Source organism: Stegostoma tigrinum, chromosome 20 (assembly GCF_030684315.1).
Source record: "Stegostoma tigrinum isolate sSteTig4 chromosome 20, sSteTig4.hap1, whole genome shotgun sequence".
NCBI lineage: Eukaryota > Metazoa > Chordata > Chondrichthyes > Orectolobiformes > Stegostomatidae > Stegostoma > Stegostoma tigrinum.
This window is the reverse complement of record NC_081373.1, coordinates 27,204,017-27,227,239: the sequence shown is the minus strand read 5'-3', so window position 1 is coordinate 27,227,239 and position 23,223 is coordinate 27,204,017. Positions and strand designations below refer to the sequence as shown.

The 23,223-nt window shown below is 38.2% G+C and overlaps 1 protein-coding gene across 14 annotated transcripts in view; it reads left to right on the top strand.

Moving 5' to 3' along the window:
- Positions 1-23,223, top strand: part of LOC125461815 (fibroblast growth factor receptor 2-like) — a 179,650-nt gene that overhangs the window by 101,925 nt on the left and 54,502 nt on the right. For 12 of the 14 annotated variants that reach the window (XM_059653062.1, XM_059653051.1, XM_048551055.2 and 9 more), the window contains 3 exons: positions 6,696-6,962; positions 7,845-7,919; positions 18,273-18,442. In XM_059653062.1, the coding sequence (XP_059509045.1) occupies positions 6,696-6,962; positions 7,845-7,919; positions 18,273-18,442 (512 nt within the window). The remainder of the gene's footprint in view (positions 1-6,695; positions 6,963-7,844; positions 7,920-18,272; positions 18,443-23,223) is intronic. The other 2 variants (XM_059653060.1, XM_059653061.1) reach the window with 2 other exon arrangements.

Genomic DNA, 23,223 nt, shown 5'->3' with positions numbered 1-23,223 from the left:
ACCATTTAAATAATCTTCACCTCTTCTAATCTTCTTGCCAAAGTGCATAAACTTATGTTTTCTCACATTATGTTTCAGCTGCCAAGTTTTTTGCCCATTCATTTAACCTATCTAGACTCTATCATCCTGTGTACTTGTCTTCCCACCTAAACTTGTGCATTCTGCAAACTTTATGCTAGCACATTGACTTCCCTCACCCAGGTCATTAATATATATTATAAATAATTATGGCTCAACACAGATCTTTATGGCAGTCCATTAGTTATTGCTTGAAATCCTGAAAATGCCGCGCTTATCCCAGTTCATGTATGGGATAAGGGTATCCCTGAATAGGGTCAGCCTTTATCGTCCATCCCTAATAATCCAGAGTGCAGCTAAAAGTCAACCACCTTGCTGTGGGCTTGGGGTCAAATGTAGACCAGACAGGTAAGGATGGCAGGCAAGGACATTAGTGAACCAGATGGGTTTTGCTTAACAATCAGTTGATGATCATTTGACTCTTAAATTAAGTTTTTTTAAAAACTAAATTCAAATTCCACCAATCCTGCCATAGCAGGATTCAGATCTGGATCTCCAGGACATTACCGGAGTCTAGTGATAATACCACAAGATGGTCACCTCCTTATGTTGTTTAATCAGTTTTCTATCCATTCTATTAAATTACTCCGACACCGTGGGCTGTTAGTACATAGATTTCTCTGAGGTACCTTATCAAATGCATTTTAAAAATCCAAATATGTTACATCTATTGGTTCCTGTTTCTCTTACCAGTTTGTTACCTCTTCAAAGAATTCTAAATGTCATCATGATTTTCTCTTTCCTGAAGCAAGTGAACTAAATGCTTTATCTTTATCATTTATATTGTACTCTTAACTTTGGCCCCAGGAAAATTTTAAGATAACTAGCTTACAGTTACTTGTTGTTATGTCTCCTTCATGTATTGAATAAGGGTATTACATTGGCAGTTTTCCAGAATCTAAGGTTTCTCGGAAAAATACTACCAGTGCATTCACTGTTTGTGTAGCTATCGCAAATAATCTCTTAGGATGGAATCCATCAAGACCAGAGGATCTAGCAGCTTTTAGCCCCATTATTTTGCCAAGTACTTTATCTCTACTGATAGTTATTGTACTTATTTTGTCTCCTGCCTTTGCCTTTGTTACTTAGTGTTTTTGGAATATTATTAGTGTTCTCTATCGTGAAGACTGATAGAGTATTTATTAACTTCTCTGCAATTTCTGGTTTGTGTTTTTTTTCTTCCCTGGTGGCCATGGCCTTGCTGTTCCTTTTTATATATGTTTAAAGAAGCTCTTGCTGAACATTTGGATATTCCTTGCAAGTTTAACCTCAATTTTGTTTTCTCCTTATTTTGGTTACCTTTGGTTGGTTTTTATCAACCTTTCCCCATCCTGTGGCTGACTGCAGTCGTTGTCACATTGTATGTTTTTGCATCTTCCAGCACGATGCTATAGCTAACTTCCTTGGTTAACCACAGTTAGTTCATTACCTTCCTGAATCCTTATTCCTAACTGGATTTTGTTTTGAGAGTCACGAGTTATTTTATTAATTGTCGCGCTCATTGCTGCTCAACAGTCTTTTCCAGTAACCTCCTTGCTAAGTCCACTCCGGCCAACTCTACCCTGATTTCTTTGCATTTCCCCTCGTTTAAATTTAGCAGTGTTATTTCAAACCTTCGTTTCTCACTCTCAAATTAAATGTTAAGTTCTCCCATATTATGGTCAATATTTCATAGAATCGTAGAATTCCTATAGTGTGGAAGCATGCCATTTGGTCCATCATGTCACTGCCGACCCTCTGAAGATATCCCACCAGATCATCGTCCGAGGCTGTCCCTGTAACTCTGCATTTCCCATGGCTAATTCACCTGGCCTGCACATCCCTGGATAGTATGGGGCAATTCAGCATGGCTAATCCCACCTAATTTACGCACCTTCGGACTGTGGGAGGAAACCGGAGCACCCGGAGGAAGTCCATGCAGACGCGGTGAGAATATGCAAACTCCACACAGACAGTTGCATCATGGTGGAATTGAACTTGGGTCCCTAATGCTGTGAGGCAGCAGTACTAACCACTGAGCCACCATGCCACCCCAAAAGGAAATAGTCCTGAACACATTTTTTCCTAGTGGCTATCTCTGCCAATTTGATTTTCTCAACCTCCTTGGAAGATTAAAGTCGGCCATGATTAATGCAGGCATTTTAATAAACTGTCATTATGTCCCTATTTAACCTCTGCTGTACAATACAGCTAGTGCTAAATGACCTAATGGATGAGTCTTCTTGCCTTGCTGTTCTTACCCCAGTTCTTACAGATTCTATATCTTCCGATCCAAGGTCATTTCTTGCTGTCGTGTTTATTTCATTTCGAATTGATAAAGCTGCAGTCCCACTCGCCTGTTGTATCAAAAAGCTACATTTCCATGAATATCTCGTTCCCAGCTTTATTCTTGGAACCATGTCTTTGTAATGGCTATCAAATCATATCCATTAACCTCTATTTGTGCCATTAATTGATTAATTTTGTTCCATGTGCTACATGTGTTTAAGAACCATAAATTCTCTTTTTGCACACCATTCCCTCCCCCCACTAACTCAACCCTCACCATGTTTGTTTTTTTTTCTATGCGTGTACAGTCATCCTTCCTATCCCATTTTGGGTGTTATAATCCACATTATTGCCCTGTAATGTTTCCATATCCTTTTTTGTTTTGACTCCCCTCAACTCTTTCTCTCCCTCACTCCCATTAATTTACAGTCCACTGTACAGCCGTAGCTACTTGATCAGCCAGGGCACTGGTGCCAACATGGTTCAAGCGAAGTCTGTCTCATGAGAATAGATCGGTCCTCCTTCAAAAGTGGTGCTATTATTCCATGAACTGAAATCCGTTCCCACCCATAACAATATTTTTGCCACACAATTAATTCCTTAACTTGGCACACACTATGCAAAATTTAAAAGGAGCATGAGGGACAACTTTTCTACAGTGATTTTTGTGTGCAGTGAACTCCCTGAGAAAGTGGTGGATGCAGGTACAGTTGCAATGTTTAAAAGACAATTAGATATGTTCATAAGTAGGAAAGGTTTGAAGGGATATGAGCCAGAAGTAGGCAGGTGGGATTAGTTTAGTTTGGGAACATGGTGTTGACTGGTTGGACCGAAGGGTCTGTTTTTGTACTGTATGACTCTATGACCTATAGTTCAGGCAGTACGTCAAGATTACTACTTTGGAGGCTCTGCTTTATAACTTAACTCCTAATAGTTCATTGGAAAGCAATGAATAGGTTCCCGAGTGGAATTATGGCTGGAGCAGATAATAGAGTTCAACCAAAGAACACTAAAGCTAAAAGCAACCGGGCAGGAAGAATGTATAGTCTGTCAAATGACACTGGGTCATGTTACCCAGGACTCATTTATGAAAATATGACGACATATTTGGGTCAGATAAACAATAGGCCAATGTTTTTGTGATGTATACAGTTTCAGAGAGAAGTTAAGGACGTGTGTGTAGTTTTCTCCAAGTCTAAAATAATATTTCAAAGTAGACTATTAATTAAAAAAACTTTAGTCTGAAATTGAAATTCTAATTCATGTGGAATTTAACAATCAGTGTGTTTTTTTTGAGTTTTTTTTCTGAATGTTTATACAAAATAGCTACGTACATTTATATCATCGAATTAATAAAGGAGAGAGTGGCCTTTATATATAGAAATGGAGGTTCAAGAGGAAGATGGCCACGTCTCCTCGAAGGAACTGTTTGAAAGGGTGATCCAAAGCTTGATCAGAGAGAGACATTTTAAAAGTGGAATGGGTGGTGGGCCAGCAGAAGGCATAACAAAGGCTATGTGAAAGGGTAAAATTATGCATGGTATATGGGCCCCAGCCGTAATGGGGCTTCTACCAGAGTGGGGTCTGGAGGAAGGTTTTTTGTTTACACGTAACACACCCTGATATGAGAGAGTTCATTAATGATGCAGTATATTTTTGTTTACTTCATTACTCCTTTGTATTTGTGACTTGAAGTACCTATGGGCCCAGGATTCCTTTATGCTTGCTGAGGATTTCAGACCATTTAATTGAACAGATCAGGCTTGCATAACATTTTAGAAAAAAGTCAGGAAAATAGAAAACCTCAGTTTTATGATTTTCCTTAAGAAATATTCATGGTAGTCTCACTATTTAGAAATGTTGCTTAGATAAGAAATAACTTGAGTATAGTTTCTTCACCTGTGTGATATAACCCAACTAATACCGCACTGACCATCGCTCCAGTCCTTTGGCACTGCTAGGCTTTCTGATATGATTCAATATTTTTGTGTGAAAGATGTACAACATGCTTATGGTTTTTGTGCAGAAAAGTATTGCCTTTTCACGACATAAAACACCAGAAATTTCCTTCCAATTTAACCAGTTTCTCCCTTTGTAATTTCACTAGAGAGTGCTGTATTTAATTCATATACTTGTATACAAGTGTTTTTTATTTCCTTTTGTAAAGAATTAGCACAGGGATTTTGAACGTACATTTGTTCTTAATATAGAAGTTTTATTGTATTTAATGTTTCTGATAATGCTTTTAATCCTGAGTAAGAAGAGTTAAAATGAGGTTGAGTGGGTCCCAGTTGAAAATACTCTATTGTTAGTGTTTCATTGTATGAATGGCATGGTGGAGGGAAAAGTTACTTCATTAAAGTTTATTTTTATATAAAATGTCTGCACACCTTATTAATTTGCAAGAACTGATGGTAAGAAGATTGGAGCTCATTGCTTAGAGAGTCTGTAAATGAAAAATTATAATTTGTATGTCTCCAAAGAAGCTTGCCTTATGAAATGTTGTTCCTTCAAGGCTTTTTCAACTGGAGTACAATTGAAAGTAATTTTGCAGTCACTTTGTCATCTGGGAATGTAAATGTCAGCCATATCAAATTGCCTCACACGGTCTTCGTGGAGTGTAGTGCAAGAAATACTTGGTGATTCATTACAGCAGTTCCTTGTTGAAACAAGAAAGCCCAGGAGTAATTTTCTTAACGTAATTACAGCTTAATTAAAGAGACATGTCTAAGACAGGTTTCTCTTAACAGATGTCATTCTGTTGGAAAATGACTTCTGGCTCTTCAGCAATTTTATAATTTAGTATGGTATATAGACTGAAATAAAACATGACCTCAGTACCAACGTAATATATTCATTTCTGTTGCATAGCCTGGAAAGAATATGAATTTAATTTTTTTTTGCCTATATCCATAATATGGCTTCACTGTGCACTTCCTACTTCAAAGCACAGTAGTTATCTGGTCGGATGCTACGCTTGAGCCAATCTCTGCAGAGAATCAGATGTTAGTTCGGCTACAACCGTCTAAATTGATTTTTTTCCCTTCTTCAATTCACCTCACCCCTCTATTGAGAAATGTATTTCAGCCTCTCCTCCTGAGCCATCCCTAAATTATTCTACAGTTAACACATTAAAAGAGGCAAACCTGTGCTAAACTTCTGTATGTGACCAGAGATCCTATCTGGAGATTCCGGAGATCCTATCTAGGTCCTTTGTGCAGTTGAGGCTTGCCTCTGGCACCTGAAAGGATTCACTCAATAGTGGCCCCTGAAAAGTGGTTGAGCCCAAAAACGCCAAAGAATTTTATTTTCAACTTGATGCCCTGGAAGGAGTTTATTGAAACAAGGTAATTGATCTTGCACTGCAATTCTAATGTGTCCCACTAAACCCTTGCAAGTGCATTAAATGAAATAGTTACTAGTGAAATCTCGAAGCCTCCATTTTCCCCACATCTCTTTGATGGGAGCAGAATTTTGACTTCCACTCTCTGGAACTGTGAGTTACAGTGGTAGAATCCAATGGAACCAGCGTCCAGGCTGTTTTCTACCCCTTCCCCCAGGTGTACCTCTTAATTATACTGTTATCTGCCCAAGAAGTTCAATTTTTTTTAATCCTAGCAACTGTTTTTATTTTAGTTTCATAGTAACTCAATATTTGACCTTTATATTTTTGGAAGCGTTTTGACAAAGTGTAGAGCTAATGACCTTGTAAAGCAATGTTGTCCATGCGATTTTGTTGCGATTATCTCCTTGTTCTTTAAGCTTTTCAAATGTCATGTCAGTTTAACGTAACTTTTTTTAGAGATACTTTTTACAGACATAAAAATCTCTAACTGTTGAATTTTTAAGGCAAGGTTCGTAAATATATTACAAATGTGTCTGATAATTACTCATAACTATGTTTTCGTTTGTTGGGAGCACACAACAAATAGTTCTTTACTGGGAACCATTATTGATCTTAGTTTAAAATTTATTGTGGTTTGAGGTTTTTATTTTTAATTGGGTGTATCATCCCTCTGCTGTATGCTACTCTTAGTGTATGTAAATAAAGTCAGTGGGGTAATTTTATCTTTGGCATAAAGTGGGTGATACCGGAATGGCCACGCGCTTTTCTCAGATTTCCCTCCCATTGACCTCCGGTATTGCACATTTTTACTCTGTTGCAAAAAGTTTTAAAATTACCCCTATGAGTCTACTGGCAGATGTGGTTTCATTTCTAATGTTAAGCTTTGGCTTGCTATTGCTTATTTTTAAGGCAACATGGGGCAACAACTGAAGTCAGATTTTCTGACATATATTGCAACTTTCCTTTTCCTTCCCACCCCTTCCTTCCTTTTCTTGCTTTGCAGAGCCTCCATCAAACTACCAAATCTCTCAGCCTGAAGTGTACACGTATCCAGGAGGTTTGCTTCAGTTGCAATGTCCATTGAAAGAGGATGTACAGAGCATCAGTTGGACTAAAGATGGGGAACAGTTGGGGTACAGCAATAAGACTTACATAATCAGAGAGTACTTGCAGATTAGTGATGCCACACATGAGGATTCGGGCCTGTATGCTTGTACTGCAATTAGACCAATAGGCAGTGATACCGTGTACTTCGTTGTAAACATTACAGGTGAGTAACACTTGAACTGGATCCTAGAAATTCAATGAAGCTTGACGTACTGACCCTGTTGCATCTCCAAACAGCATTTAATTAAAGCGGTGTTGGAATTAATTTACTTGGCACTGAGGACAAATACACTGAACTGACAGACTGTGTGGCAGGATTAACTGTCTGGAATATGACAGTTTTCAAAAAGGTTCATACAGATGTTTCCTGGAGTTTAAAAGTTTTTCAATTTCAATACCTGTAAACTTTTTTTTATTAGCATATATTACATGATTAACAAAAATCAAGCTTGCCACATATCAAATTATTCCACGTGGATACATTTTAACTAAACTTGTTTCGTTTATTGAATTTAGAGAAAAATATTGCTTTTCAATCCTTGATATTTTAGTCTGCAGCTGGAAGGACTGTTCAAATTACCTTTTGTTTTGCAGTATAGTAATTATTGATCTTAGTACACTTGCAATTTAAGATTTAAGACTGCACGGTAATCTGGGTTGCCCCAGAAAGCTAATTTCATATTTTGGCTGAGTCATCAAGGGGAGGAGTTGAACTACAGGAAAGTCATGCCAAGCATCTTGTGTGACTCTCAGGAGGTAGTGGGTGGAGGTGATTAGATTTTGACGTGGTGTTTGGCCTGGGTGGGAATAATTTAAACCACCAAAACCAAGAAAGATTATTATGTACGATATCTTGTAATGGTGCCTAACATGGATATTGTGACAGGTTAATTACTTTGCACGATTATTGTTTAAAAACCAGTTAGAAAAAGGGTTAATGATCTTTGGCTATCAAGGGAGGAAATGCTTTAGAAGTACATAGCAAATATCCATTTATCGAATTTTCATTATCTTGGGGAGATTATAGGTTATGGTTTTCTTCCAGATGCCATTTCCTCAGGGGACGATGAAGAGGACAATGATGGGTCAGAAGAGACAGCCAGTGATAGTAACAAGATAAGTAAGTACAGGGTGAGGAGACTGTCTGATTAATGTGACAAAGTCATCAAGAACTTCAGGTCCTTTTAAAAGGATCTCTTTTTTAACATGCAAAATTGTTCACAGTTTGTAAATTAAAGATGGAGAAATTTTTATAAAATGTCCTTGAAAATTAATTTATTTGTCTTCTTTAATCTGCGCATATTTTCTTTCATGCAATTATTAACGCACCTGGCCTGGGCGTATTTAATTTTAAATATGGTTATGATTTATTGTATTCTCTGCGGAGTTGAATTTTATTGAGCTGATTTTAAGAATTGCCCTCTGGAGATTACATTGCAAATCTCATTTGCGAAGATAATTTCAAAATGAATTACTCCGGAATGCAGTATTCTGTCCAATAATTGTGTATTCCATGGAGTCCTTTCACCATGTCTAATTTGTGAGCTAAACTCAAGTTTCTAGGCTGTCTATGGCGATGTATGGCTCTGTAAGCCTATTTAATGTAGACTCTTCAAAACAGCTTGGAAACAAAATGAATGCCTGTGGGGCACTGTGGATTTACTCGCTTAGGACCTTTCTCAGAGTTATTGAATTGAACCTAAAACCCGATAATGAACAGCTGATTTGAGATGATATCTTAATACAGTACTGAAAAAACACTTTGAATGAGATGGCCGCATCTGTCTACCCAGCTGTTTCAGGTAGTTAAAAATCCAACACACTGCAGGTAGAGTTAGGGGAATTTTTCCAGTGCTAATATTACTGCCAATCAGTGGAATTAAGATCCTGGGTTGCTTATTGTAAGGCAGAAATGAATGCTTCGTTTTCCCCACTTAAAAAGTCACTGCAGCTGAAACAGACTTCCTTTTGTAAGGTCCCTTGTAATGATAACTGTTTGTAGAATAAAGAATGGCACAGGGTGTAAAATATATTAAAAAGCTTTATACCTTGGGGAATAACATGTAGGTTTACTTTCCTTGTGGCTGCATTGCATCCCCAATCCATATTGCCACGGGTTGATGTTAAATGCGTACTATGCAGCTCAACTTGGGGACAAAAGTCAACCTCAGTCATGCTGGGACCTCCTTGTGGTTGACTCAGCATTAATGGAAGTCTGGGGAGAGATCACCTACCACATTGAACACATGGTTTATAGGAGCTGGGGACTCCAGCAGAGTGGAGAGATTTGTAGCCTCAAAATTGGTGTGTGGGTGTTAGAGCACATATTGAATGGGAAACATTTGCTTTATAAACTCATAAAATGTTAATAAATGATAATGTAGTATTGATGGTACTGTGGAAATGAATACCATTTGTCTCTTGCATTCAGTTCATTATGGTTAACTGAAATATTTTTGTTTTAATCAACCATTTTGATATGAGAGAACAAATATATTAGAAAGAAAGGAAATACCTTGCATTTTTTAGGATGAGATATAGGTAGTGAACATGAGTATGTGAAATTTGTTAGCTGTATGTTTGGTAAATAATACGCTAAAGTAAAGAAAAGCTATTATAGGGACCTATTTTGGTAGTAGATCATACAGTACCCTTTTAAGCGTATCTGGAATTAACATGTGGAACTATATATCTAGTGTGCATGAATGATGCCATTGTTTAAGTAAAGAATAATTTAAATCTGTCTTTGGGTTTCCATCTGAAGTGTTATAACAAGCAATGACAGGAAGCAGTAACTAAGCTCAACACACACGTAATACATAAGGACATGGTCTAACTTGGCAGTTTACTAGTTTTGTAGAAGGGCAATGCATGAACAATAACACTACATATATCTAAAAATTGCATTTATTAAAACTATTCTAACAAGATTGCAACAGTATTGAACTTAATGGTATGGCCTGTGGTTTTGTGCTGTTGTATATTTTGCACATTTTGTTTTGCAGCATTTTATTTTACCCTTAACATTGGAATAGTTTAAATTAAAACCGGGAAAACATTATATGCAGTGCCAATACCAAAAAGTTCATATTATTGATGAGAGACCACTAATCAATTGATTTTTATGCTCAAAAAAAGGTTTGAGCATGTTTTAATGGACCTGCAGTGTGTGGAAAAATGCAGCTCATAACCACAATCTATACCAGCTGTAATAGTGCATTTTCTTTTGATTTCTGTATCAAAAAATATATGTTAACAGTGCAGTATGTTAAATTACTTGCGTTTTCTGAGTCATTCTCCCTATTTTAATTAAATCTTGTGAATTTAAAGTTTTTTTTGAGTCTTATTTTATGGAAAGTATTTCTTTTTTTCTATCTTGCATTCTTAATTTTTAGACTGTTTTAATAACTTCAGATGACTTCGGATTTGTTAAGTACCATTTATGCACTTCATTTACTCATTTTGGACTAGCCCCAATGAAATCTGACTCTGAGGCTGTTGAAATCATAAGCATACTGTAAATTAAGGGGAAAATGCACTCGCCTTCAGCTTCATACTAACTTTCCAAAAAGAAGAATTCATCTAATTGCATTTAAGAATGGTTAAATATTGCGAACAGATCAAATGATAACTTGCTTAGCTATTTGGAGCGATTATACTATTGATTCTGTCTGACAGGGAGCTTAAAATACGGGGGGTGATAAATGTAAAAGGAGATTGTACAAATATTGACATTATTTAGTGTTGGTACCAACCAGAAATTTTTGTTTGTTTTACTTTTTCTACATTGAAACAAGAACTATTGTGCAAATAGTGTAACATGGTACTGTACAGCCATATTTATTGCATTAGCATAGGCTTTTGGTACTTAAAGAGAGCCATTGTTTCTGATTTAATGTGGTTCTTGAGACAAAAGTCCAGTGTGTGCTCTGACTCGTATTTTAATAAATACGCTGTATAAAGAATGACTTGACTATTCTATAAGGAAACCTTTAAAGTTATCAGAAGCTGATGTTTCCATTGCAGACTTTATATTTAATGAAACTTTGGAGGTGAAAGCTAGTGTTAAACACTGAAGAGCTAATTAATGAAACTTGGATCAATTGCATATGCTTTTCATGGTACAAGGTTAAAATATGCAGGACTGGATTTTATGGCTGTGGGGTCATGGTGGGGCTTTGGAATTTCACTGTTTAGAATGGTGGGAGTTGAGGATCTCTTTTTTTTTTTCTGTCTGTCTATCACCTCTGTGTGGCTTGAGACCACTGCAATCCTGGGATGCTTTTTCCTGCAGCAGCCACAGCTGCTTCAGTGACACTGCTGAGTGCTAGAGCTGGCAGCAGGCTGGCCCTTCCACTGAGCTGGACCTGTACACATGCTGTCATGATTCCAGGGGAAGGGCTGGTCTTTCGGACACTCATCTATTTATGTTTTTCCAACTGGAAATATATCCATCTATCCTGAATTGTTTCTTCTGTGGGCTACCCAATCCTCAATGCTAATACATTACCCCTGATACCATGAGCTCCTATGTTATACAGTGACCCTTCATGTGGCACCTTTATCAAATTCCTTCTTAACATCTAAATATACCGCCTCTACTGATTCCCTTTTATTAGTTCTGCCTACTATTTCGTCAAAGAACTGTGGCAAGTTTTTCAAGTGTGACTTCCATTTCACTAAACTCTGTTTGATTGTGTTAAGTTTTTTTTTCTATATGCCCTGCTATTTTTTTTCTTTTAACAATGGCCTCCAGCATTTTCCCAACAACAGATGCTATAGTTTCCTGTTTTCTGCCTCTGCCCCTCCTTGAACAAGGGTGTCACGTTAGCAACTTCCAGTCCACTGGAACCCTCCAGGAATCCAGAGAGGTCTGGACTATTTCAACCAATCCTTCTAATATCTCTGCAGCCACTTCCTTTAAACCCCTAGGATTCAGGCCTTCATGTCCTGATGACCTGTTTGCCTTTGCACAAGCACACCTCAGTGTTCTTTGACTGTTCCTGCTTTTCCATGTGGTGAGCTGCTGAGCGCCTAGTCAGTCATAGAATGCCTTGGTGTTTCAGTGTAATGAAAAACCCTGTCTTCTGTTATTTAGTTTGAAAAGACAAATGTCTGAAATAAATATTTGAAAGAATAGGCAGTATTTGCCATGTCGTTTGGAAGATAAGTCTTTCTGGTAGCATAATAAATGGAATAAGAGCACCAGTTTGAAATTGGGATTGCATTGTTACAACTATGGTTCTGCCACCTAATGTCTAGGTCAGCATATTTACTTCAGAAAGAAAAGAGTACACTGAATATTTAAATACATTTCAGAAGGAAGTTGTTTATTATTAGGCTGCGAAATGAGTATGAGATTGTAGTCCGTTACAATTTTCTTGTCAAGAACGGTCTAAGCGAGAATGGAATTGTGAACATAATAATGTCACTTTTGTGTTTTAAGAGACAGGAAGCAGAGGCATAATGGTAATGTTCTGAGAACGTGATTTGCAGCCTACCATGGCAGGTAGCGACATTTGAATTCATTAAACGTCTGGAACTAAAATGTTAGCTGAATGGGGATCAATGAACCATTGTTGATTCGTCTTAAAAATCCATCTGCTTCACTAATGCTGTTGAGGGAAGGTAATTTGCAGCCTTTACTCCGTCATGCCTGTATGTGACTCCAGTCTGAGTAGAGTTAATTCTTAACTTCCCTCTGAAATTGCCTATCAAGCCACTCAATTGTATGAAAAACACTACAAAGTCTAAAAGAAGAAATGAAACCAAATAGACCACTCAACATCAGCTAAGGCACTGGAAACAACAATGGCTGTCTAGAGCTGACAAACCTGCAAAGTGTTCCTTACTAAAACCCAGGGCTTTGTGCCAGATTGTGCCGAGATCGGGAAAGCTGTCCCACTGGCTGATCAAACAGTTGCTAGACGCAGTCATATTCACAGAATCATATTTTGCAGAAAGTGCCTTAAATACTGTCGTCACCTTTCCAGGTGTATGTTCTGCACACTGGCAGAACAGAGATGGCAGTACAGTGATAATAGAGTCAGATGGAAGTTGCTTTGGGAGCTCTCAGTATTGATTCCTGACTCCCGAGTCTCATGGCATCAAGTCAAATGTTGACAAGGAAACCTGCTGTTATGCACCACATACCACTTTTTAATCGCAGGTGGTTTGACCTAAAAGATAGAACTGCTACACTGGGCCTGCTTTAGGTGGAGAGGCAATTAACAAGAGGGAAAAACCCACTTGACCTTGTCTTTGTCAGTCCACCTGTAACAGACAAACAGTTTTCATAGGATTCTCTATGCACAGTCATTGTGGAGACAAAGTCCTGCCTTCATATTGGCAATACATGGCACAGGCTTTGAACAGATTTAGCAACACAAAATTGAACATCCTTGAGGAACTGGGAGGCATCAACTGTAGGGCTGTATCCAACATGTCACCTCATGACCTGACATACCCTTACTCTATCATTACAATCAACTGGGAGTGTCAACCCTGGTTCAATGAAAAGTTCAGGAGGGCATGCCAAGAGCAGCACCAGGCATACCTGAAAATGAGGTGCCAAGCTGATGAAGCTACAATGTAGGAAGAGCAAACTTTACAGTGGACAGGACTAAGAAATCCTATAACCCATGGATTCAAAGGCTTCTCAAGTTCATTTAGGGATGGGCAATAAATATTGACCTAGCCAGTGACACCCGCATCTCGTGACTAAATAAAAACAGACTGCAAAGATCAGGCCAGTGGAACTGTGTCAGTACATCGACTTATTTTGGTAGATTTTCTGTTTCATGCCAATGATTTCAGATTTGTTAGTTTGTTTTAGAAGAAGAAATCTAAGAATCAGCTGGCATTGTCCACTCGGATTCCTCCAACAATGGAAAGGAAGATAGGTAGTTATATAGTATTTCTCAGGCTCTAATTTGCATATATATTGAAAACAAAATTCTTTAAACAAAATAAAATTTAATTAAATTTTTTGTAGTGTTGCACTTCAGCTTTCATTCATTGGGCAGTTCAGTATCTAATGTTGTATACAGCTGTGAAAGCGTTAAAACTGAGGAATGCCATAAGCACTACCGACCTTGATGTTGAAATATGGACTTGTAGGCAGAACAGCTTGAGATCTGGAAGGAATGAGACCTAACATCTGGTCTTCATCTAACCTCTGCAATGTCTATCATACCAACATAAATTGACTCTTCTAGATAGAACAGGAAGTGGTTTTCCTCAAACACACTAGTCCAATCAGACCTGTTAGTTCCCAACGTTTAAGGAGAACGATGGCAACAACCTTCATCACGAGCAACAGTTTATACAGCTTAATGATCGACTTTGACTTTTTTTTAATACCCATGCAACACCCCAAGCATGTTTATCTCCACTTCCACCAAGATGTGCAGTTAGGTACGTAAAGAAAAATTGCAGTTCCACTTTCTAGGATATAGGTTTTGGGACAATTGAAACATTTAAGTATGAATGGTAATTTATATTGCAAGGACATACAGGTACTTGGTTACAGCTATGTGCCTGGTAATTTGAAACACATTCGTGGTATGCCTATTCCTATCATTTGAAGGAATCCACAGTTCCACCCTGTTGAATATGCATGCTTTTATAGTTGATCCTTGAGTCAAATACATGGTCATTGATTGAGGTTTAGATAAGACTTGTTGTCAGTTTTAGCATTTTGGGCTATAAAATGTGATTAAATTAAGAAGTTGAAAAAATATGCAGCATTAAAAGGATCCTACTGTCAGGTGGTAAGTTAATTGATGTCATTGGTACGAAGGTCCAGAAGACAGTTGGCATTCAGCCGTTAATGTGCACAAAGAATGGAAAGTGATGCCTACGTCATTTCAAATGACCATTGGAAGATACGGGCAGTGGTATGTTTAATCATAAGTTGCATTGCACAGATTTTCAAGTTCATTTAAATATACGTCAGGCACCTGTAGAACTACTTGTCAGCATTCGCATAGGTATTTATTGCCAACATTGTTGGGGAGGATAATAAGTGCTCAACGTTTCAGTGTAATTGTGTTCTGTCCTGATGATTTTTAGTGGCCCAGCAGTTCTTTCTTAGAAATGATTATCTGATTTAGCGTTCCGGTTTCATATTGGCGGACTATAACTTTAGAGTATTTATTGGGTGTTCCAGCATGGTCTGGAAAGATCAACTACCTTTAATTTAGTGAGAGAAAATTGGAGCCTTGCTGGATTCTTAATGGTTTCAACTATATGTTGTATACACTTACCAGTTAACTCCCATTTCCATATATGGGGGAGTTCCAGTAACTTTGAACTAAAGCACACGTATAATCAATCTTGAAATAAATCTTTTTCTCTGAACTGTTGAAATAGGCTATTTTGCCGTAGCAATTGTTGTGCATCTATAATGTAAATGATTGTTTGGTTATTAAAAAGAAACATGGTTCTTTGATTTTTTTTAAGGTGGACACTCTGTATTGGTCTGTTTATGAATAAATGCACCACTCTACAAGATAGCATTGGTTCTTTCCAACTCGGGGAAATTTTAGTTAGAACTAGGTGGGCTTGAGATGGAGGCAAGGCCTTGTTACCTGCTGTTTTCTCAACCCCGCGCCAGTCGTGCCACCCCACTATTATGACGAGTGGAGGATAAATCTGAGAGTCAAATTCTGCATTTTGTGGCTTCACAACTTATGATGTTCTGGTCATTGTGTCAACAGTATTAGCAGTCATATGTTTCTGGCCTACCACCTACAATTGCACAAGAAGCTAGGTGGGGAAAGCACCAACTCAAAGGTTAGATTAAAGGAATAAAAATTAACTTGATGTTTTTTATCTCTTAAACAAACTTATTCCTGATTTTCATAATTTAGTTTCCACACCATTACTTACTGAGGTCGTCAGTAATTATCAGTAGATATAGTAAAATATCACACGGAGGAAGTTTTAAAAGAAAGAAAACATAAGGATGGAATGAATTTTAGATGAGTTAGTGATTAGTTTTAAAAATTCAATGCATTTAGTTGGTTAAAGCAATATGAACAAAGAATTCAAATGGTAAATCTGTTTCTGAGAACATGGTAGAATAAATAAATTGTATGGCTACCATATTTAATATAATGTGAGTCAACGCCACTTTATAAGGTTAAGGCAGCCCTTAGTCTTGAATGATCTGACTTTAGCTCATGTGAGGAAGCCCCATGAATCACTTACGAGATGTAAAACTAAATTAAAGATAGTAATGGTCCAGAAATTCTGTTGAGCTATGCTGAAGTTCGGATGTCAAAATTAACAAGGCGATCAAGGGTCACGGGGAGAAGGCAGGAGAGCGGGTTTGAGAAACATGTCAGCCATGAGCGAATGGTAGAGCAGACTCAGTGGGCCAAATAGCCTAATTCTGCTCCTATATCTCTGATCTTAAGGCCTAAAGTGGTCAAACAATTTGATATTGAACTAAGTATTATGATCTATACGTTAGTGAGTTTCTGAAGTGCAGTCATTCGTGTAATTTTCTGCAGTGAGGGGTTCACCATCTGGGCTCTTAACATATGAAAAGATCATTCGAAAAGTGCCATTTTCCCAAATAGCTATCATTGAAACAAGGTGGCTGAACTTTTTGTTTAAATTGCCTGTCAGCTTTTCTGTCCTGCAAACAATTACCAGAATGTTGAGTGGTTAGTGTTCGAGTTGTCTTCGAGGGGAGTAACTAACCATACTCTGCATTACTGATGTCCTTTTGAGGCTTTTTGCTGAGTTCCTCCTTAATAAGGGAGCTTTTACATCAGAAAAGGTTGAAGTTTTTGTCTATTTGTAATGGCACTGTAGTCTGGATTCATTGTTAATGATGCAAATACTGTAAAGTGGAAACCATCATTGCAAGTGAGTGAGGAAGAGGCCCAAAAAGGAAATGGATCAGGGTCAAGTTTAAGCCAATTATATATTTTAAAATTCCACATTAGTTTGATTTATTTCAGGAAGTTCAGGTTGAAGTTAAAAATGAGATTTCACATAAAAAAAATGTACAAGCAAATTATATTTATAAATCTGAAGACATATTTGAGTATTTTTCCTGAATTTTTTTAGTTCTGCAAATCCTGAAAGTAAACGGAGTTTTTATTTGTCTGGGTTCAGCAATGGAGAGTTTTGCTGAAATTCTTGAGAAAAAATTAATTAATAAGCTGCGCAACATGAATTGTAATTGAGATTCTTAAAAGCCAGGAAAATTTGCAGCAAGTTCAAAAGGTAAAGTGTGTAGAAGTAAAATATGATTTTCATTACTTTTACACGAGGCATCTAGATGTTTAAGGTTTCTTGAGTTAGGAGTTCATTCATTTCTGTGTTGGAGATATTGACTTTGCCTTCTGTTTCCAGGTCTGTATTTTGAATGCATTCTTCATTACTCTGGAGCATGTGCAGTCTTGGCACATCTGTAGAATCTCATTTCAAACAACCTGAAATGTGCACATCAATGGAAAATAGTTTGTTTCCAAAGGAACATTTTAATGCCGTTTTGTATCTTGAGGTTTGCTTCTCCTCCTAGTAAAATCCAAGTTTTTTTTTACATCCTCTAGTCCTACAGATGAAAAGGATAAACACACTTGAAAGGTCTAATGTGCCGCTACTTCCTTTCCTGGAAGAAGGAAAAATACTTTCCTAGCTTTGCTTCAGTCTAATCAGTAAATTATTTTTCATTTAATATATTGGCTGCGTTGCAAAATTCAAGGTGTAGCAGCACCGTGATGTTTTTACTTGATTAACTTTGGGAAACTCACTATTTTAGTTTTGAGTGTGTTATCAATAAACTTTATAATACCCAAAGTTTATTAAAGTCACATCCAGTTGAATTCTGATCACCTTTGGAGTGTGCACTGGGCTGGTTGATTATTTTTAACTTCTAACTGCTTCTGCCTTGGTGGATAGCTGGACGACCTGGCAGAGAGCTTGTTCACCTGATTCCATTTTCAGTGCTCCTATCCAAAACAGACAATTCAATGACCTATATATAAATGGGCAAAAAAAAATGCAATGTACACACTATTCTGTGTTTCTCAGCATTAAGCAGCCTAACCTCCACTATTTTGTTTTCTAAATCAAGACATTTTGCAAAGACATGATTATTTGTGCTGGTCCTGGCCCACACATCTCTTCAGTTCATTCTCTCTCTAAGTTAACGGTTGGCCAGCTCTGTGTAGTGACCAAATAATAGAACTACGGTAGAACGCTGTTTGCTATTTGTTTCTTGCTAATAACATTTACATGAAACCTGATTCTTGAACCTAGCTTTCTCATTCGTACTTTGAGCTTGAGACCTCTACCGACCTCATTTGTTTTGGCCCTGCTTAAGTATCTCTCCTTGCATTCCTGCCAAGCACCTACCCTCACTTGCAACCCGCCAGACTTTAATGGTGTGTTTTTAACTGCAACAAATGTGGTTTAGAGTAGTATTTAATATCCATTTGTTTGTTTGAAATAGGTCCTCCATACTGGACACAACCTAATAAGATGGAAAAGCAGTTGCATGCAGTTCCAGCAGCCAACACTGTAAAGTTCCGCTGTCCAGCAGCAGGAAACCCAAAGCCAACTATGCGATGGTTAAAAAATGGCCGAGAGTTCAAACCAGAATATCGAATGGGTTCATATAAGGTATTTTTCTCCAATAAATGATAATGCAACCTGCATAAATATAGAGCAAATTGAAAAATGAGTAAGCAGCCGTACATTTTTCTGAAGAATCTCTGTAATCTAGCATATGATACAGTTCTGTGGGCAATACAAAATCTTGGAAGTTACTACAGCAACATATTACTTATCATTCGCTGATTGGTAACATAGAATGCTAGTGGAGGTTTGTGGTGTTTGTGACTTGGCTGGATTCAGTGCACTGATTGTTTCTGCCAAATATAACAATGGGACAGTGCAGATTTATACTTACACTTGTAACTGTTTGCCATTTAATTAAAGTTGGCAACAATCTGCAGTTATAAAGTGTCTTTTACTGTGGATGAAATATCCCGAGTTACCTTGCTGTGTGTAATAGAAATGAATGCTTAGTCAAGAAGGAGGAATTAGAAGGCGTGACCAAAAGTCTGGTTAAGTTGCTCAGCTTCAGGGTAGAGTTTTAAAAGACAACAAGGAGGGGGAAGAGGCTGAGAGTTTTGGAAGGGATGTTTCAGAATGTGAGAGTCCTAGGTGGCTGAAGGCACAGAGGCCAGTGATACGAAACGAAAGACAGCGCACAAGTCCCCGAGATTTAAAAAAAATTGATGGGGATCAAAATAAAAGATGAAAATGTTAATATTGAGGATGAGGGCCAGTGTCTAGAAACAGGAGCCAATGTAGAATAACGAGCACAAGAGTAATAGGGCAGGTATAACGGAGTGTGATGAGATGCAGACAGCAGGGACAGATTGAGGTTTATGTATAAGAGTGCATTGGGAGTAATTAGAGACAGTAACTGCCCACCCATTTATCCCCTGAAAGATGGCCTCAGCAAATGAAAATGTTCTGACTGTTACCATAAGTTAAAGCCAGGCCCGTATCAGGCCTTTTGTGGCAGTTAAATGAAGCCATGAAGAGTATACTGATTATCGAGCTGTTTTTCAGATCTTGTGACCATTTTAGGGTGAAGTTGAAGATCACTCCCAATTAGTTTGGGAGCAACATGGTGACACAGTGGTTAGCACTGCTGCCTCACAGCGCCAGGGACATTGGCTCAATTCTGGAGTTCACACACTCTCTCTCCGTGTCTGCGTAGGTTTCCTCTGGATGCTCCAGTTTTCTCCCACAGCCCAAAGATGTGCAGGTTAGGTGGATTGGCCGTGCTAAATTGCCCCATAATGACTAGGGATGTACAGGGTAGGTGATTTAGCAATAGTAAATGTGGGGTTACGGGGATAGAGTAGGTCTTTTTGGGATGCTCTCTGAAGAGTCAGTGCAGACTTGATGGGCTGAATGGCCTCTATCTGACTGTAGGGATTCTGTGATTCTAGTTTGATTTTTATTTTTGACCACCTCAAATGTCAAGATTCTGAAACCAAATCTGAGGCTCCTATAACTGAACTGGGTTGTAATATAGTACAGATATGATCATTGCACTTCACACCCTGCAGGGCCTGTCCTGTAATATCGAGTTAATCTTACCAGGCCTCTTAAAATTTTGTCTGCGATATAGTTGGATCATTTTCAGGAAAGGCAGAAAGCACTCACTAACAGGTCAGCTGCATCTATACACACTGCTGAATTTTTCATTGGTTTAAGTGGAAGAAAAACTCAGACAGAGCATTATAAGGGGCAACCAGTCTGCAACTGCCCTATTTTTGGTCCTGCCAAAGTTGAGAATTCTCCATTTTTTTTAAAGTACACTAATCTTCAATCATGAGTCATATGCAATACTTTACAAAGGTCTTCTGTTAATAGGGGTGCAGTGTACAGAATGAAGAGTCACTGCTGGTTGACTTAAAGAATGTAGTATTGACTGTAGTTACGACACGACTGGCACTTTTCAGTGAAGTGTCCAGATTATACTGTCTGAATGAAAAAGACATGTTAGCATTAGAAATTATCGTCTCTGCCAGTTTTGTACCTGTACCAGAACTGTTTGGATTACCATGGATTCCTGGAAGCTATCCTGCAGTTGAGATTTTTACATGTGACCAACGTAAACATTGCAAAATAAGTAACTTTATTTATGAAAACAGAAGGAGCTTATTTGCATTTTAGTAGATTCTGTTTCATTGTTGGAGTACAGAACATAGTGTCTGCCAAGTGTTCTGTTTGCAAAATGGAGCCAGTCACTCAACAGTCATTGTCAAGCCTGTCATAAATCAGAAAAGGAGGGCACTAGGTGTCAAAATACTATACATGAGACAATCACAGAAGATGTTTAGTCTGGCCTGTATGAGCTAAACTTGGTCTGTTTTGTTAGAAGGGAACGGTGGTGTGAAGTATTTCTTGTACAAACTGTGTGAAAAGAGTGTTTGGTTCTCAAAGTCCCCGTGGACTTGAATCTAAATTGGAATTTGGTATCTAAAACTTGCACGCAGTGATTCATTCAAGATGAAAAGGCACCTTTCATTTCTGGGGATATCGCACTGTAGCTGTGGCAGCTTGGTCCCTATCTTTCAACACTTTGAAAATTGTTTTCACATAATGAGAAGCTGACAGAGTGGACCTCACACTATGAATGAGACATTGTGTGAAAAACACAAGTTCAGCCTTCTGTCCTCCCACTGATGCTTTTACCATTAAGTTCCTGAATAAAATGTGAAAAGGTACATAAAAAATGTACAGTTGATTTTGTTACCATGTGGTCTTGTAGTTTGTCTGATATAGCATTCAGAACAATTGTTTGATTTCAATTTCTTCCACCGAGGCTGACACAACATCTGAAATGAGCAAAATGGCATATTTTGTGCCATATAGTACTAATTTTATTTGTGCTCCACTTGCCTCCCTCCCATTTGATTGCACTCAATTAAAAACTGAAATTTAGTTCCTATGTCCCAGTGCGGTTATTGGACTGAATAGGGGATTGGGACACTGGATGTACTTTCTGTAAAGTAGCCCATTGGAAAGCTACAGTTATGGCTTGACAACATTTTATGAAGGGGCATCCTCTTCACAATGATGGCCTGTCAGCAGTGACTAAAATACAATCTGAATGATTTCCAAGTCTTCAGAACAGTGTCCATCTTAAAAGGTACACTTGTTGTCTCCCACCTACAGTGACAGCACCCACCTCATCCTTAGAGCCTTGAATACCCTCAGTGGTCCTCCTGGTTGTGGAGTCCACTTTCTTTCCTTGAAAGTACATCTACTCACTCTCCTACCCAAGCTGCCATAATTGCCTAACCTCAAAGCCTTGATGGCATTAATGCTGGACTATTAATCAGACAACCTGGGTGATGTTCTGGGGAATCAGGTTCGAATCTCAGTATGACAGATGGTGGAATTTGAATTTTAAAAAAAATCTGGAATTGAGTGTCTAATGATGACCATGAATCCATTGATTGTCAGAAAAACCCATTTTGATCACTAACGTCCTTTACGGAAGGAAACTGTCATCCTTACCTGTTCTGGTCTTTGTGATTGCAGGGCCATGGCAATGTGGTTGATTCTTAACACTCCACTTGTTAATTAGGGTAGGACACCTAGCCAGCAACACCCATTTCCCATAAATGAATTAAAAAACCTTGAGGCTGTGCTCTACTATGGAACATTCTATTGATGAATAGTTATACTGCTCTGTTACTTTCTACTGAAACACAATATGCTCTGCCACTAATGCCACTCAATTCCAGCTCTTGAACCTGTGAAGTTTTTTTAAATATGTATTTAACATGAGAGTTACCCTATGCAACACCTTCTTCCACCCCCAGAGTAAAGGTTTTACATAACACTTGCCATAATGACCGTTAGGCATGTTTAGACACACTGGTGTGGGAACGATATAAATGATGAACATTGAATCGCACAAACATGGCATGTACCTGGTTTGTATAGAGGCTTTGGATTCAGGCTGTTCCTAGGAGCACTTCTTAAGATGAAAGAACAATTCTGTTAATTTCTATGCTCACTTTCCCCGTGTATTCTAGTCAAAAAAAGAGTAAGGTGAGTGTGATTATTTTAACCAGCCAGAATTGTTAACTATTGTTAAGATTATATGTTATATATGCCAAAGATATGAGTTAATGAGTCACTGAAGCACAGTGGTGTCATCACATGATGACTACACTGATCAAAAGGATTATCTTCTGTTCAGGTTGATTGGACTGAGAATGATTTGTTCATGAGGAACACTTGTTCTGGCAATTATCTGTGCATCCAGTACTTCTAACAGTATTGCACAAGGCCAAGATGACACATAAGTTGCGATAAAAGTACACCTCAGACAACTTAAATTTCATCGTATTGCAACGTTTTTTCTTTCATTCTTTTACTGATGTGGGCATCGCTGTCTGGGCCAGCATTTATTGCCAACCACTGGCTACCCTTCAGAAGGTGGTAGTGAGCTGCCTTCTTGAACAACTGCAGTCCATTTGATCTATGTGCATCCACAATGCCATTAGGGAAGAAGTTCCACGTTTTTGACCCATTGACAGTGAAGGAATGATGTATTTTCATAGCTTCAAAGGGAACTTGTAGGTGTTGGAGTTCCTATCTGCTGCCCTTGTCCTTCTAGATTGTTGTGGCTGTTGTTTTGGAAGGTGCTGTCTAAAACGTTTTGGTGAATTTCTGCAACATGTTTTGTAGACACTGCTGCTACTGAGTGTTGATGATGGAGGTACTGAATGTTTGTGGATGTGCTGCCAATCAAGTGGTTAGTTTTGCCCAGGTGGTATCAAGTTTTTTGAGTGTTGCTAGAACTGCACTCACCCAGGCAAGTGGGGAGTATATCATACTCCTGATTTGAGTCTTGTAGATAG